At 37.6% G+C, this 16629-nt stretch overlaps 1 protein-coding gene across 2 annotated transcripts; it reads right to left on the bottom strand.

Moving 5' to 3' along the window:
- Positions 1–1376: 1376 nt before the first annotated feature.
- C1QTNF3 (C1q and TNF related 3) lies at positions 1377–15617 on the bottom strand. 2 transcript variants are annotated; one of them, XM_041419138.1, is made up of 6 exons: positions 15427–15617; positions 10152–10263; positions 7798–7952; positions 5055–5184; positions 4253–4352; positions 1377–3169 (listed from the first exon to the last, which is right to left on the bottom strand). In XM_041419138.1, exons 1-6 carry the CDS (start codon positions 15508–15510, stop codon positions 3010–3012), a joined length of 741 nt encoding a protein of 246 aa, XP_041275072.1. In that variant the 5' UTR covers positions 15511–15617; the 3' UTR covers positions 1377–3009. The 2 variants fall into 2 exon arrangements, with proteins under 2 accessions (XP_041275072.1, XP_041275071.1); XM_041419137.1 differs by having other exon boundaries at positions 15223–15600.
- Between the last annotated feature and the right edge of the window lie 1012 nt (positions 15618–16629).

Raw genomic sequence — 16629 nt, 5'->3', positions numbered from 1 at the left:
AAAATGCATCAATTAATGCTCATGACTGAACTGGAGGTGAGAGTTGCTGGCTTGCAAGGATTCACAGGCAAGGACAGCCTGTGACATCCTTGTTCCAGTCCCTGGAAGTCTGGTGGAAGGGAGGAGCAGGATTTGGGGGTGTGTTTCACACAGAGCAGAACTCAGCTTGGCTCTGTGTTGAGAAGCATTTTCTGCTGCCAGGATGCCAGCACCTACCACAGAGGTCGAATATCACCTACCAAACCACAGCTCTCATGGCAGGCAGGGACTTGGGGTCTTGCCAAGTTTTGGTTAAATCCGGGAGCTCAGGGACAGGGGAGAGACGCAGATTCATTTTAGCAAAGACAAGAAGCCATTAAGTATACTCCAAATTAAAGCTTTGCAGTTTCCAGAAGGTTTTTAAGTTGTAACACAAATTACAAGATATCATGTATTCTATAACGGGATAAAAGTCTCTGGTAAAAGGCATTTTGTCTTGAGCATCTGCTAAGCAAGAATCTTTCAATTATCAGCAGCAATGGAAAGATGACTAATCTTCATAAACATTTCTGAGAAAAAACATCATATAGTCCACATGACTTACTGAATATAAAGTGTGTTAATTTTAGAGAAGAGGAAGAAGAACACACACACACACACACACACACACACACACACACACACACACACACACACACTCATATTCACATCAGTTGCTGTATTTTGAAGGATCTTCCTTCTTCTTTTGAAGGAAATTAATAAGTTAACTATTTATTTGTAAATTATTATCAGCAGAGATTGCATGAAGTAAATTGCAGAGAAAAGACTGCTGGGATTTCAGTCACAACCTAGGAATTTTAACCTTGATGTAAAAAACTGTTCAGTTTTAACATTGGAACTGCTCTTTGTTTGTTAGAGAAGCTTTTGTGATAATCCTTAGTCACCTTAGTCACCCTCTTAGCAGGCCAAGTTGCACAAAACTCATGAAAACAATACAAAATGGGTAAGGCAAAACATGACTTTCTTTTATAGGCCATTACAGTGGATAATAAGATAAAAAGGAGCTTAAAATTAGTGTATGTCATACAGTTTCTAAGTGCTTCCTTCTGAGCAAAATGGCTTAAAATGGCCATGTCGCAAAGGAAGAGTAAGTCTCCAAAGGAAACTATACAGATTTAAATTTTATGTATATATGTGTATATACACACATGTGTAAAGTAAATATATTTTAATCCTTAATGGTGGCTTTCTCCCATTCAGTAGCAAAATAAATGTTTAGGAAAAACATATTTAAAAGAACATCTTGCTGTTGTCTGCAAATTATAATGTCCTTGGTAAATACAGATTATCAGCAAACTAGTACAGCTTTGTAACCATTAATCTTTATTGGATAAATGTATGTTTTACAAAGTAAGCTTAACAAAATAACATGGTCTCAGGTTTTGAAAACCTATATGGCACAGACCTGACCCATGCTGATAAAGAAGTTATTAAAACACATCAGACAACAGTTCATTAAAGCTAATATTTTCAGTGGTTGATGCATAAAACTGAAAAATCACAAGTCATAATCATCAAGTATCAACATGCATTTTTCTTCATAAGATGTGGTTACATACGCTAGGAATGTGTACAAGGACATACAAATTCATGGGGTAGATTTCAATTCATTTGCTCTATTGTTGTGCTACTGATAACTGTATCCAGTATAAAAGAATTTCAAATAAATATTTTCCTAACCCCACCTTCTTGTTATACATCAATGGCAGGTCATACCTGATTACAATGTAATGTCTATAAAAAGGAATTTATATTTCATTAACTTTTGTGTGGAGAGCCAGAAAAAGATACATTCAAACTTCAGTATTGATTTTTGTGCTTATTGAACTGAAAATAGCAAGACAGAATTTCAGGTACCCAAATTTTGAAAAGCCAGTGCCATGAATGCTGAAGAGTGGCCAGTGTATTGGGAACAGAACTACTAAGCCAGCTAGCATTTGCTTTCACCAGTTTAAATACTGAACTGGCTTAGCTGCTGCTTTGCAATGGCTTTTCCTGAAATACTGATTCTTGGAAGGCTGCTAGGAAAACTGTTGCAACAACTTCACTGTTAAGTAAATATGCAATATTATAAGGTACATCCTTCTGGAGGAGCTCCAAACACCACAAAGTTTGTTTATCTCTGTGCTGTTGGCCTGTCCTGATTTCTCTAGCGTATATGCCTTTTCTTTGACACCTGGCATTGGCGTACATCAGGTTTTAAAAATTCTAAGGCTAGGGGGAAACATTACAGTTCCCCTGCCTGATCCCCTTCACACTGCAAACTAAATTACCTTAGCTTCAAGCTACTACTAAGGCAAGAACTACTGACATTCTTCTTCTAAGAGAGAGAGACTAAGCATAAATATGTGCTAAAAATCTGTGAAAAATGACACCAGATACATGTTCAGAGGTTTGAGATGGGAATACAATAAACCTGAATCCTTGACATCTATATTTTCACATTTTGTTCTTCGATTTGAGCTCATTCCAATCCAGTACAAACTTCTTCCTTTAGATCTGGTCTCACCTGAGCCTGCTTATAATACATTCAGGCCTGTTTCCATGATACAAATTTAAATGAGTAGGAAGTACTGAATAAATGATCGAAAAATTTTGAATCAGTTATTCAGTTCTTGACATATATTTAACTAAAGTCTATTTAGAGATGAGATTGACTTTATGTAAACTGCTCTTTAAATTCTTTGAATTCATTTTCCTTTGTTTTTCATTCACTTTTGGGGACGAGAGCAATAGCAACATTTAATGATTAAATAGGTGCAACCCAGATGACAATAGATACTCTGTGAATCTGCGTCAGCTACCCAATGTATTCAGCTCATCTCTGATACACAGGTAGCAGCACATTGCATCAAAACAAGGCTTCTTGATCCCTCAGTATTGTAAAGTTATTTCACAGTCCAGTGAAATATACAAGTTCCAAAAAATATGGTATTTTTACATAAACATCTATTGGGTTGTTTCATTTTTTTACTTGGTTTCAAAAAGAAGAAACCCAGCAAAGGTGGAGAAGCGTTGATGGTCCCCATGGAGGGCTCCATTTCCCATTCGCAGCCAAACTTCATCTCCTTTGGCGAGTTTTAGGACTGCACTGTTTCCTGAAGTATCTGCTTTCCCTTTGGATTCATAGCTAAGGATGAATATTTTAACAAGTCAGCTTTTTGTTTCTCAACAATGACCAAACAAAAAATTTTACCAAAAAAATCCAAGAAGTACATTGCTATCCTGAGCAAAAATTTCTTGAAAGACTTGCCAACATTTTTTCAGCTTTATAAGGAAATTTTGGCAACTTTCTGCATTTGATCTCCTAGTCAAATTTTGCACCTTACTTAAATTCATTATTTCATTCCTTTCTGAAGTTCTGGAATTGTAACTTATTTTTTTCCAGGACACAGGAACAATTTTTTTTCTTTAAAATGAAACGCTGCTCATTGATCACAACACTACAGATTTTCTGTAATGCTTTTTTTCCCTTGAATTCATCCCAACTAATTTTAAGAGCTGAGTCCCTGTGCTCCCAGCACAGGCAGTGAGCGGACACAGGCAGCTTGCTCCATATTGAGCCTTTCAGTGGAGCATTGATGTGGGCTAACTTCCTGGCTTTGCCTGAGTGTTGGTCCCCTTTCTTCTACCTCTTGCCTTTTCTGACATCAGTGCTTCAGGGGGAATAGAAATGAAGCACTTTTTCTTTTGCAGAGAAGATCTGTTGGGGATGAAGCAGCCTGTGGTGGTGTGCTAATGATAAAAAAGATGGTAAATGGAAGACCTTTGCTTCTTACTCATCCTTACTACTGTAGCTTAAACACTTCCCAACTTTAAAATAAATTTTTTTGCCCTCATGTTAACAAGACTGTAACTAGTCACTGAACTTCATTATTTCCTTTCTCTGACAAGCAAAATGAGGATGAAGATACATTTTAGCAGAATGACAGCATGATAACACTGAACTCCAGCCCTGACTTGCAGTGCTAACTCTTTTCTCCTGAGTTTGAGGAAATGGTGATCAAGGCTGAATTTTAGGTCCAGCATCTTTGGTGTGTATGGTCCAAATATGCAAGCTGAAGATGGCAAAATAAAACAGGTTTTCTTGTTGGTTATTTTACCCCAGAGAATTTTCCAAAAAATGAATTATTTTACGTTTCTTGAAAGGTGAGCAAGCTATCACAACCATACAAATGTTTTTTGCATTGAGATGGCCTGGCTCTTTACTTACCTATATAAGCTGAACACTGTATTACCATTATGCATCAAGTACACGTACACTTCCTCCACATCTTCATGTTTCATCATATTGAAAGTAAAGAAATATACCCCTGAAAAGGTTATAAAAAAACAACTTGTTTGCTTCATAGAAAGAAGTAATCATGCTGTACATTTGTGCTTCTTGCTTAGAAATCGTAACAGCTGTGGACAAAACTACCTTCCAGTTGTCAGCAGATATTTTGTTTCTGCTTATAGCGTTCCAAAATCTGATTAATTTTAATTCTGCATATGGCAGGTGTTGTTCTTCCTGCATCACAGCTGCGTAAGAGGGGGGGATTGATGCAGCTGAGAAATAACCCATGAAGAACTGTAAGGCCTCACTTCCAGCCACACATCTGTTGCAGGTCAGCTCACAGCTGAATTGGCATGGGGGAGGATGAGGATGAAGAGACTGATAGGAGGCAGGAGGTGGAGGAGGCAACTGTTAAGCTGCTGCTGCTTGCTGCAGCATTAAGACTCTGGTTCTGTCATCACAGTGGCTGACGGGCTAAAGAGCCACAGCAAAGCAGACAGTCCTGTTCCCTCCCCAGCCCTGGCCATGCCTCTTCCTCCTGCCTTGGTGTCAGCACTAGTCTCACTGGCTGGCAAGACCTCTCTTGGTTTGCTCAATTTTCAATTCATTTTTCTGGAAAGAAGGTAGCAAGAGCTAGGCAGGCTGAGTGCAAAGGCAGTTAAATAGTGCCTCATCCCTTTTGACCACACATTTCCCTACAGCTCCAACAATTACAATATTTTGTTTTGCAAATGCTCACCATTCACTGGAGCACCAAATCTCCCAGTCATGACATCAAAAAAATTCCCAACATTGGTTTCAACGCTACTGAAGATGATCCCACTGTTCTGGTTGCTGAAGTGAGTAGCCATCGAAGCCATAAACGCAACCTGCAAAAATCCAGTTCTTATTGAAGCAGTCGTTCACGAACAACACATGTGTAGAGCAATCAGGTACAGATTTTTTCCTGTATTTGCAGTCTGTTTATTTTCCTGACAGAGATGTTCTTCTAGGGCTTGCTCCAAGGCCAATAAACTCCAGTTAACAAAACTCCCATTGAATGAAACTGGAAGAAGACTGGGGTTCTCATATTCAATTGGACTATTCATAACTGTAAAGTAAGTGTATGGTCAAGTGTTTGCAGAACCTTAATTTCAGATTTTATTTACTTTTAAGTCTTGCTAGAATGATGCAACAGCAATATAGTATTGAAATGGATGGTGTTTCTGACAAAAAGGTTTTATATAGTTCTATGTATTCCCCAATGCATTTAAACTGGATATTGCTTTTAACTGCATGTGTGAATACAAACAATGCTCAGTAAAATCCATACAGATTAGTGTTTCTTGCTTAGAAATACATGAAGCAGTTTTACTAGAGGTCTTCTAGTAGTGCAGCAGCTGGCACTCAATATTCAATGCTTTTTCTATCTTGTCAGTTGCCCTCAGTCTTGAAAACAGAGGGTGGTGGAGACCAAGAGGGGAAAATAAGAAAATTAAAACTGTGCTTCAACTTCATGTTTTACTTCTTGCCATAGAAATGTTTCATAGGAAGCAGTGCAAAACACCGCACACCCGACAATTTAAATTACCCTCAGCAAGATACTGGGGAATGACCCCGCCAGCTGGCCTGGTTAGGGAAGGGAGTGACCTTTTCTGTAAGTCTGTCATCCCCCCACCATTATGTGAATAAATGGGGTAGAATCAGAGTTGCTGCACTTTGTTGCCAAGAGGTTAATATAGGCTTAGCTTTTTATTTCTATCTCAGTTTCTTAAATGACGAGTATTCAATTGCATCTGTTACTGCCCATCACAAAAATGGCATTTTTGGTGAGATTCCAGTTATGCTGGTATTTAAAAAATAAAAAACCCAGCCTGAACTCCTTTTGATTTCAGATCCAAACCAGAAAAAAACTAAAACAGACAATCAAATGCAAGTCTGGATCCAACAACGGAAATCATTAGCCATCTGTTCAGAAATTTAAGGAGCTCCAGATGTGAGCTGAAAGCTTGGGCTGATTTTCCTTACCCCTGCATGGATGCATTTTCTATTACGGCAAATTGTTAATATCTTGCTTCTCAGCCAGGATCACATCAAAGTTCATAGTGTGTTAAAGGAAAGCAGCTGCAGTGGCAGATTGATGGAATTTATTGCTTTTTGTCTAGATTCCATTTCACAGTCTCTTTGACCCTGAGCTACTTTTTGTGGGCTGAACAGAACAGCCGAAAAATATATCTTTTCTCCCTAGGTCTCATTATGAAGTAGCAGGTCGACATGGATACACCAAGTTTTTCAAAATAATCCTCTACTCAAAACAGTATTGTATTCAAAAGTGTTTTCTCCTGTACCACCCCAGACTTTAAAATTCTTAAATATGATGGTAAGAAATACTGTAAACATTTTTAAACACATCTGATAAAAGAAATGATGGAATTTTAAGTACTTGAAATAAGTATTGCAATATGAGCTTTCCTTGTTCACCCTCTTTCATCACTCCATTTTAATTACAATACTACCATTGTCTTTATGTAAGAAAAAACCCTGTGGTAGTTAATTTTAAAATTGTAGGAGAACATAATTTGAATGTAAATAAAGGCATGTTTATAAGATATTCAGGTATACTGTGAGTATATATTATATATATTTATGCATGCATATATTATGTGAATATATATATGCATATATTATATGAATATGTATATATGTATCTGTGCATATATATGTATCTGTGTGTGTGTATATATATATATATATAAAAAAAATATATATAAAATATATATATACACATACATATATATTTATATATACATACACAAACTCTCCGGCGTCTGCCAGATTCCTGGGATTTGAAGAAGCTTTAAATGAAAAGCTGTGAGATTGTGCCAATATAAGAGTTGAGCTCAAGAGCTCAGCTCAACCCATATCTAAATGCTCATCTGGCTTTTGAGTTATTCATTCATAGGCAGAACGTACATGGCCCCAAACATATTTAAAATATCTAGATGTATAAATGTACAGATAACTACTGAGAGGTATCTTTTGAAACTAGAGGACTCTTACTGCACTCAAAAATTTTGAGCCTGTATTTTGAGGAGCTGGATACATGTGCTTCTGAGAATCTCATAAAGCCTGGCTGCGCTGAGAAACATGACTCCTTTACTCTTTCCATATGCTGTGGGAAGTGCAATTATTTATGTGATACAGCTTGGTAGGAAAATGATAGACCCTGCTATTCTCCTTTAATAACCCAGATCCTGGCTTTTTGCCTTCAAGGGGAAGCATATATGTTTCTTCCTACCTATTTCTCAGCTGGATTCTGACTAAAGCTTTTCTTTTCCAGAAAGACCTGGCAGAGCACTTTTTTCAGTAAGGACAAGGGCTGTATATGCCTGTTGGAGTATTAGTTTACAAGGGGATTTGCTTCTTAAGTATCTTAAGGTGCTGTTTTTTCAAGAAAACCTTAATCTGAGGTTTCCTGCAGCCAATACAAGCTAGAGATGTACCTGTAGCTCTGGGGGAATGCCAGGGTAACCCTTCTCGCCTTTGGGTCCATGATGGCCACGCTCTCCTCTTGGTCCGATATCTCCTTTGTCTCCTTTCTCACCTTTGGCTCCTTCTTGGCCAGTTGCTCCATTATTTCCATTGTTTCCATGATTTCCTGAAGGGAAACAAAGCTTTCTGTTTTATTTATATAATTTATCATATTTTAACAGATAAGTGTGACAGGGTCCTCTTCCACCAGCTTGCAACACAGATACTCTTCAGTGCCATAAATCCAGGCTGAGATGAAACAGATAAGAAACTGCTCTGTGATCAGGTTGATGGTAAAGGTTTTGGTGAGCAGATATCCAGAAGGACATAAATTTTGGGAGTTAACCCTCATGTTGCTGCATAAACTGGTGGTGTCTCAAGTCATTGCTTTGTTGGGGAGATGTGAGGGAGACCTCAGCAGACACAAGGCTCAAGGAAAGCAAAAGCCACTTACTATTGACACGTACTAGGCAACCTGTAGAAGTAGTTTTGCTTTTGCTTTAGTATAAACACCAATTTCCTGGTAAATTAAGTCAATCATGATAGGATAAGATAATTTTGAATAAGATTTTGCTGTCTTTAAAACAGCTACACACAAATGGTAAATGGCTGTAGCATTAAAATTGTTAAAATCTGTGCTAAAAACAGAACAGTGTGTATGTGCAGAGTGCTGGCTAGGGGTCATTTGATTGCATAGCCCTATATTTAAAGAGAGACTAAATTTTTGTAATTAAGCTTTTTTGAGATGGCTTCCTGTGAGTAAATGAGTAAAAAGACTAAGTGCAAAACATACTCATGCATCTGCAGTATTACTTAGTTCCTGGTGTTGACTGACTAAATTACTAAGCAAATGTCTATGCAGCTGACAGGATTTTAAAGTTGGCTAGAATCACCAAGCAATTATTATCCTGCAGCAAAAGGCTGATCTTTCAGCTCAGGGGATTAATTAATGTCATCATTGTTCTAATTCAACCTGAATTGAAATTAGGCTCTTTGCCACTCTGCTTGTTCTTTGATTATTCTCTCTGGTTACAAACTTACAAGAATAGTGTTGTTTGAGATCAAATCTGATGATGAAGTAAACCTTCAGAGTTTTTCTATTAAGAAAAAACCCAAAACCTTCAAACAAGGAAGCCAAATGCTGAAAGAAATTATGCACATTTTTGTTTGGATAGAGGAATCTGCAGCTCTTAAAAATAACAAGAATGATCCTTTATGTGAAGCCAGAACTGCTCTACCAGTTCGGAACAGAAGTCTGCAAGCAACATTTGATTCAATCAAGGGGAAAAGCAACTGCTGCTGTTCCCCTTACAGGCACAACAACATGAAATCCAGCAAATGAAGGAGACAGAAATCCCAGGATGCAGGTTTGTGGTATCCTGCAGTGACACAAAGTGGGACTGAGACAGGAGGGAAGGGCAAAGCTGGGACTGGGCCATGCCCCAGTGTGTCCACTGTAGCCTTGAAAATGTGGCTCTAGTAAAAAATCGTATTCTGCTTCTAAGAATCCAACAATTTATTGATAAGTAATGGATCACTGAATTGCATTTTTATTGTGTTAACACAAGATGTAAGTTTTTCAAGAAGAGACAAGTCTGTCTTTCAGTGACCTGTTCATTTATGTTGTACCTCTGCTTTAGGAATGGTGATTTCAAAACCACTGAAGGTAGATGATATAACAAACTCACACCAGCATGCAACCAGCATTTTCCCTTCTCTAGGCTCTTCTATTTCCATATCAATTATCTGATCAAAAGTATATACTTTTCTTGTGTATGCTGTTCTTCTGTGGACATTTTTTATGTTAAAAAAGGGGATTTTTTATTATGAAAGACGAGATGAAAGAAGAAAGTGAAGGAATTTCTGTGAGAGAACAGAGGCATTGTGTTTATGTAAAATATTGGCTAGCAGTATGCTAGAAGAAGAAAAGCCATTGAATACAGTACACAGTAACACAGCTGGATATACAAAGGTGATCACAATAATCAGTTCCAGGGAACAAATTCTTCCAAGTTTATTGGGAACTTCATGCTGTTTTAAGAGAGACCAATTTTCCTTGAGATGTAATAAGATTGCTTTCAGTATAAATTTCTGAAAGCTGAATTTTAATAACAAATAGGTTTTCAATGGAAAATGCCTTAGAATATAAGGTAATACATTATTTGTCTGAAAATATCTGTCTCCTCTGAAATTATAGAAAAACTTGTTCCTGAATCTGTCCCCAAATACTGATGTTTGGCCCACTCTCTGATATTTCATAGAATAACCTGTAATTTATGGCCTGCAATTAGACTGATAAAAAAAGTGAATTAAACTTCATCTTTACCTGGCATCCCAGGGGGCCCAGGAGGTCCTGGGGGCCCTTGGTAGAGTCGAACTCCAAAGTCACCTCGGCAGCAGGAACTGCAGTCTGGATTCTGCGGTCCAGGCTGGGGGGGCTAAGTGCACAAAAATAAGCTTTAAGTAGCTCATTCATGGAGGACATCAATCTTATGCATGTTGGTTACAGGGTCTTCATTATACATTTCTGTTTATATACTTGGTAAGTTTTCAAAACAGTTCTTATCTGGTGTGAAATTCTCACATAGTTAGGTTATCCCTGAAGATATTATTTTGGGAAGATTTAAAGGAATAGCTCTCAAAGCATTCAAAAATCTATAACAAAAAAAAAAACAACTTGTCCTGTTAAATAATGAAGGTTTTTAAAATAAATTAACACCAACTAATTAAATTTAGATGAATATTTCAATTAGATTCACATCCTGATCCCACATTTCAACTAACACTTGATGACAAACATGCCTATGTACAACAAGTGATAGGACACAAGGGACTTGATTTGACCTTCAGCAGTGAGCTAATCTACATTAAACATAAATAAAACTGTGTTGGACCACCCAAAGAAGATACTAAAAAAATATCTGTGCAGCATATTCCTCTTCATGATCCCAGACCTGTGTATTTACAGGCTACTAAAGCTGGGAGACCCTAAAAAAGTGCCAAGACACAAGACAAAAATTTGAACTTACCACAACACAAGGTGTTAGGGGCTTTTGATCATTTGTAGTGTTTTTTATGAAATCCTGTATGCTGACTAATACAGCAACGTAAATAAAGTAATGAGTTCATTATGTACAGTCAGCTACTATAGTAATCAGTTTAATAATGGTTTTGAATAAGTGGTTTTCTTTTCCATATTATTGTGTTTATACTAATGGAGACTCATTCAATTCTGACTGAATTTCATAACTTAGTTATCATAGATCTTCCAGTATGTCAGATAAGGCCAAGGTTCAGTGTTTGATTTTATTTCTCTAGCTCCTCATTTGTTCCCTCTTTGTTTATTTTCCCTATATTCTTTCCTAATATCCTGAGATGCAAACCTGCAGTTCATAAAATCGAGTCAGATGGTTACATCAATCCAACTACTACTTTTCTTTATTCATTCTATTATTTGCCTTCCTTCACTTTCTTTTCCCTAATCTTTATCATTGTCAAATTACTTTCCCAATACAGACTTACTGGTTTAGTGGCAGAAAATGGGCCTCTGTCAGGATGGCAGCTGTCAAGTGAACACACAGATGTGCTGTATTCCTGCCCTCAGTGTCATCATTGATGTAATCTGAAACATTCTGCCTGTTTTTTGTACAATACCAAGCACACACCTGGAATTCATTGATTTCAGGAGGCTTAGGAGCTTAAAGATATAGAAAATTAATTTCATGGCACCACCAAAATACTGCAGCTCCTCCAACAAGACAGACACATGCCCTGTCCAGCTGGAACTAGTGATAGTGGAGTTACCATGGGAATAAAGGCCGACTTGACAGCTAAACAAATATCCTTCATATTCAAAGAGTTATGGAAAAGTCAAGACTTGCCAATGGGCAGAAGGGCTTCATATTTATGGGGTTTGGTCAAGGCTATGCTTTTGAGATTAATTTTGCACGAGGTCTGTACTTAATGAGAAAAATAGGTTCTGCCTCTTGACCTTTCTCTTCCTGGAGAACCTGTTTGTATTTTTATGGCTGTTTGGTCTCTTCCAGTTGTTAGGCAGGACATAACTGACAATCACCAAATGCACTTTTTATAACATGCCTGGTATGAGAGAAGAAGTAGCTCTGCTTTCAACCCATTTTCAGTCCTTGAAAGGGGGCCAAGTACAAGAGGACTGGAATTGTGTGAGCATGTTTTACCCCCTAAAAGAATAACGTTGATTTTTGCATTGAGATTAAAATCTCCAGCTTTTTTTTAGATAGTGCTTCACATTCATGTTAATGGGAAGGTGAACTAAACACATACCTGCCAAGAGTAAATAAGTCATATCAGCCTAAAAAAATCCAAATACTTAGAACAGATTGTAATTGAGGGAATACATGAATCCAGCAAAGTGGACTGCATGTGAGACTCTGTGCAGAGGCAATTTGTCTTTTTCAGACAATGCACTGAAATCTTGAACAACTTTATTAGAGAAACAGCTATGTTAAAATAAAATAGATACAAGCAGTGGTCATAACCAAGTGCCAGTAGGCATTGCCTCAAAAAAAAAAGCTCATCAGGTTGTTAGGTGTGAAATAAGGCAAGTCCTGCCAGTCTGGTTGTATGCAACAGTTCCAATGATTTAAAAATAGCTGTTTATACAGGTCATAAAGTAAATAATTTATTGCCTTTACTCTTTCACTAGGAGAAAAAAATTATTCATGTCAGCTGCCAAGGATGAGGAACATTTAGGATTTTCTTCTAATCTTTAAAAGCAGAGAACTTCATGAAGAGTACATTTAAAGGAAAAAGATGTTCCTAAAGTAAAATTACACTCAAATGTGACATAGAGATTAGTTGCAATCTACTTGCCAAAGGCATCCTTTGCAGCCATTTGTGCATAAATTTTGTCAGTGAATCTTTGGCTTTTCTGCCAGAACATGAATATAATTTAGGAGCTTGTGAAATGCATCTGCCACATTGATATCCTAACACTGATAGAAAACTGGAACTATTTCTGAGGCTATCTGCTGAATTTCCCATGATATAGTATATAGGAGAATGATCTAGGCAACAGATGGTCTATGAAATTCCCTTAATTTAAAGCTGTGAACAAGTTTTAATTGGAGACCCAGACTTTGACCCTTTTTGACTTCCTGATTAATTTTATTAATTTGTTTTATTGTCTAAGACAATGCAGAAGACAAGTGATGTGCCTCCAACATTCTTGGTTCCTGTTCTGAGTGCAAAGTATCTGTCTCTGTGGGCACTTAGGCCCTCCATGCCCCTTCTCCAATCAAAGAAACAAACAAAAGTTGCCAAAATTCAGGGTAAAACACTGCTTGGCTAGTGCCATTAAAGATGTTCAAAGAGCAACCTGAAATGGAAAAATGGTCTGTCATGACTCTTAGTCACGAAGAGTTCTTGCTCTTGAGAAATGCACGTTATATTTTACATGAGTTAACAGCAATGTGGAAGCTGGCCTTGCACCCAGTGCAGCAAGGACAATAGTAACAACAAATACCATCATCTCTTTTCCACAACAGGAATGAGACCTTCGAAACACTTCAGCAAAAGGGGAAAGTTCCCCAGCCTAAATTTTCTTTAGCTGGGTAGAGGTGTTCCATCTAAAACAACCAAGAAAGCAGGAATTGAATAGTTTCCATACAACTCAAGGGAAAGAGAGAGATTTAACATTAATTAAAACATGTCAGTGCCACCTTTGTTCTTCCTCTGCCTAGAAATTCCTGGAGTCTGGAAGGGGAAAACACATATTGCATAAGCCACTGTGTGATTGATTATCCCTGCCGTGCAGCTGCTAGTGCTCCATTTCATTTCAGTAGGCCAAAAATTGCATCATTTCCCCAGAAAAGATTGCTTCTTGGAGATGGGCTGGCAGATAAATGACTGCCATCATCTATACTCAGATCACCGCACTTGTTTTTATTGTCACAACCAGTTCCCCAGCAGGCAGCTCCAGACAAGTTGCATTAAATTCTCTGACAACAGACACATGCAGCCTGAACACACTTTCTGTGGGGGAGAGTTTGTGCCCTAAAAAGCTGTGGTTTTGCATGAAATCCTGCATTATCTGAAACTGTGTAGGGTTAAAGGGGAATCTGTACATGGTCTGCAGCACACAGCTGCAGAATTCTCCCTGCAGTAGAGAGGTCTGCAGATGCTGGCTGACTCTTTGGACTGTACACGTTGTGTTTTACACTGCTTATATTCTGCAAGCACAGTTTAACATGCCTACAGTTAAATATCTGTTCAGCTGAGTTCACTGGAGGAACATTTAACTCCTGCCCAAGAAATACAAAATGCAAAGCTCTGTGAGGTTTTAATACAGGGAATACAGTGGTGTATTAAACCTATTCCCATACTTGGATGTGTTTCAGTTCTTCAAGTCCAGGACAGGATTAAAATCAGACCTCTTCTCTGCTTATCATAATATGTGTTATTATTCAACACTTATCTGCATGCCCTTGATTTTGGCAGTTCAAAATATCATATTTTGATCTGAAGAAATTCTAAAATCCCAGAGGGTAAAAGGTGAACTGTACAGGACTCAAATATTTGTATCAGCTATAGGAAAAACCACTCATGTTCTTGCTGTTAATAAAACACATTGACCAAAAAAGCCCCTTCATTTCTAGTGCTAGAAAAAGCTTAATCTTCTGCCCTTCAGATTTTTTTCTTTCAAATTTGGACTGCAATATTTTGTGTATTATCAAGTTATGCCATTTTCCCTGTGTTATAAACTAATGACTGTGGTATGTAAAGTGCCATGAAAGGCAGAAAAATATTGTCAGTTTAAAATGCAGATGCTGCAGACAATTTAGAATTTCATTGCAAACCTTTTTTCTTCTTAAACTCTCCATTGATTTATGTTATTAAATCGACTCATTACATTAGTATCTGTTTTTTTTCAAGCTACTCCTTAGAATAAAATGTTTGAACATTCAGAATTTCATTATTTTTGTTTCAAGCTCAAGAAATATACTTTATATACATAATTTTAAAGTAAAATTATTCTCTGCTAATTGAATATCTCCAAATACCTCTAGAAATGCTGTATTTTCCTTCACCTCTAAATGAGTTATAAATATATAAAAACTTTGATATCATAAATAATTAATACCTTGGGATAATTAAGAGACTGTATTTCAGCATATATGATTTCACAAGTTCACAGTTTCAACAGAACAAAGTGCTGCTGCTGTGTTGAAACCAGTGTCCCCAACCACTGCTGGTTCTACCAGCTCATTAAAAGATCCTATAAGGCAGCCCAGCAGGATACAGACCAATACACAGCTTTAATAAAAATTATTTCATAAATATATCACTAGTAATGTTAGCAAAAAAAAAAAAAATCTCATTAGCTTTAAAGATATCTTTAGAAGATTAATTCAGAGTACCTGGACTCTATCTGAGGTAGTCAGTTCTACATCATCTACCTCTGGTCTCAGGACATTATGGTCTGTAGATGTGCTATTATCAACAGTCCACTCTATAAGTTGATTCCGCTGTTTCAATATTTCCCTGCTTCTGGAACCTTTGTGACCAGTCTGGTGGTGACTCTGCAAAATTTTGGCCACTGGTTTATAAGATCTTCTGCTCACCTCCATGTATTCATCTTGACACAGGCAAAATGGAAGAAAAAATAAAGCCAGTAGATGCCAACTGACGAAATCCTTCTCTGCCATGTTAATCAAAAAAATTTTTCAGGAGTCCAGCAAATGCCTTGCAGAAGGAGAACTTCTTTGCTGCACCAGACGTTATGTGGTCCTTTCAGCTTTTCCTCTAGTAAGCCTGGCACTGAGACCAGTACCAGGTTTTATACGCTTGCATGCAATAAATAAAACTAAAAATGCCAAAGTGACAGGATCCTTCATCCAAAATCAGTCATGCTCCTTTAAACAAACCAGGCATTATTCACCACTTCACCACCACAAGGAAAATTGATTTGTATGCTGGAAATGACCACAGCATTTAATGGACTCCTGTGGTTCCTATTTGGGGGCATTAAAAAATGTAGCACCTTTCCTTTGGCATGTTTTTGTTTAAGTGTGAAAAAATGTGATGGAAATGGGGAACATGTGGCTAATGGTTTACGCTCCTTGATTAGACATGGAAAGGCTGTGAATTCACACTCTTAAATGTCTTTTGGACACAGTCACCTTTCTTATTTGCCAGGAAATTCACACACACAACTGCGTCAGCCCAGTCCGAAAAACCCTTCCAAAAGCAATTAGGAAACAAAAGCACAAGAGGAGCTTTTGCATATGAACCTGACCCAATGGCTGTTTCTGACTATGCTTTTCATTCACTAGAAGAAAAATATTGAATTTCTGTCAGTAGGCCAACAGTGGAAGGAGACCGGGTAAGTAGCTTTAAAAAACTGGGCTGAATTCAGATTCACAGAGCCCCATTTCTCAGCATTAGTTCAACATGCTTGGCCAAGTAGTATTTTCTCTCTTGAGTTCCTAATGTTTTCCTAAATGTAATTGCCAAACCAAGTTTTATGTTTTCACTGCCAAGTAAATATACATTTACCGGGGGCTTATTTCAGACTAAAAGAATCAAATTATATGTGTATAATAATAATATCCTTATTTTACTTTTTGAACCACCCACTAGTATTCTCTGGAAAGCCATAACTGCAGGATGCAGTTCTGTACACACATCCACATCCAAGCTCCCCAAAAGCAAGTAGCTCCTTGTAGATCCAAGCAGATCCCCAGCCCTGCAATGTGATGGCTGCTGAGTGATTAAAGCGCTTGAATGATGGTGAGAAAGGATTCTCTGTTCCATATTCTGCTTCC

This window comes from Onychostruthus taczanowskii, unplaced genomic scaffold (assembly GCF_017590055.1).
Source record: "Onychostruthus taczanowskii isolate IOZ18803 unplaced genomic scaffold, ASM1759005v1 scaffold108, whole genome shotgun sequence".
Taxonomy (NCBI): domain Eukaryota; kingdom Metazoa; phylum Chordata; class Aves; order Passeriformes; family Passeridae; genus Onychostruthus; species Onychostruthus taczanowskii.
This window is presented reverse-complemented; position numbering and strand designations above follow the sequence as displayed.

What these genes read in the sequence shown, in the direction of transcription:
- C1QTNF3 (XM_041419137.1), bottom strand. Translation starts at nt 15,510, where the DNA reads ATGGCAGAGAAGGATTTCGTCAGTTGGCATCTACTGGCTTTATTTTTT. An exon ending in CTACCTCAGATAGAGTCCAG is followed by an intron (nt 10,264 to 15,222) that starts GTACTCTGAATT and finishes TTGTGCACTTAG; the next exon opens with CCCCCCCAGCCTGGACCGCA. An exon ending in ATTTGGTGCTCCAGTGAATG is followed by an intron (nt 4,353 to 5,054) that starts GTGAGCATTTGC and finishes TAACCTTTTCAG; the next exon opens with GGGTATATTTCTTTACTTTC.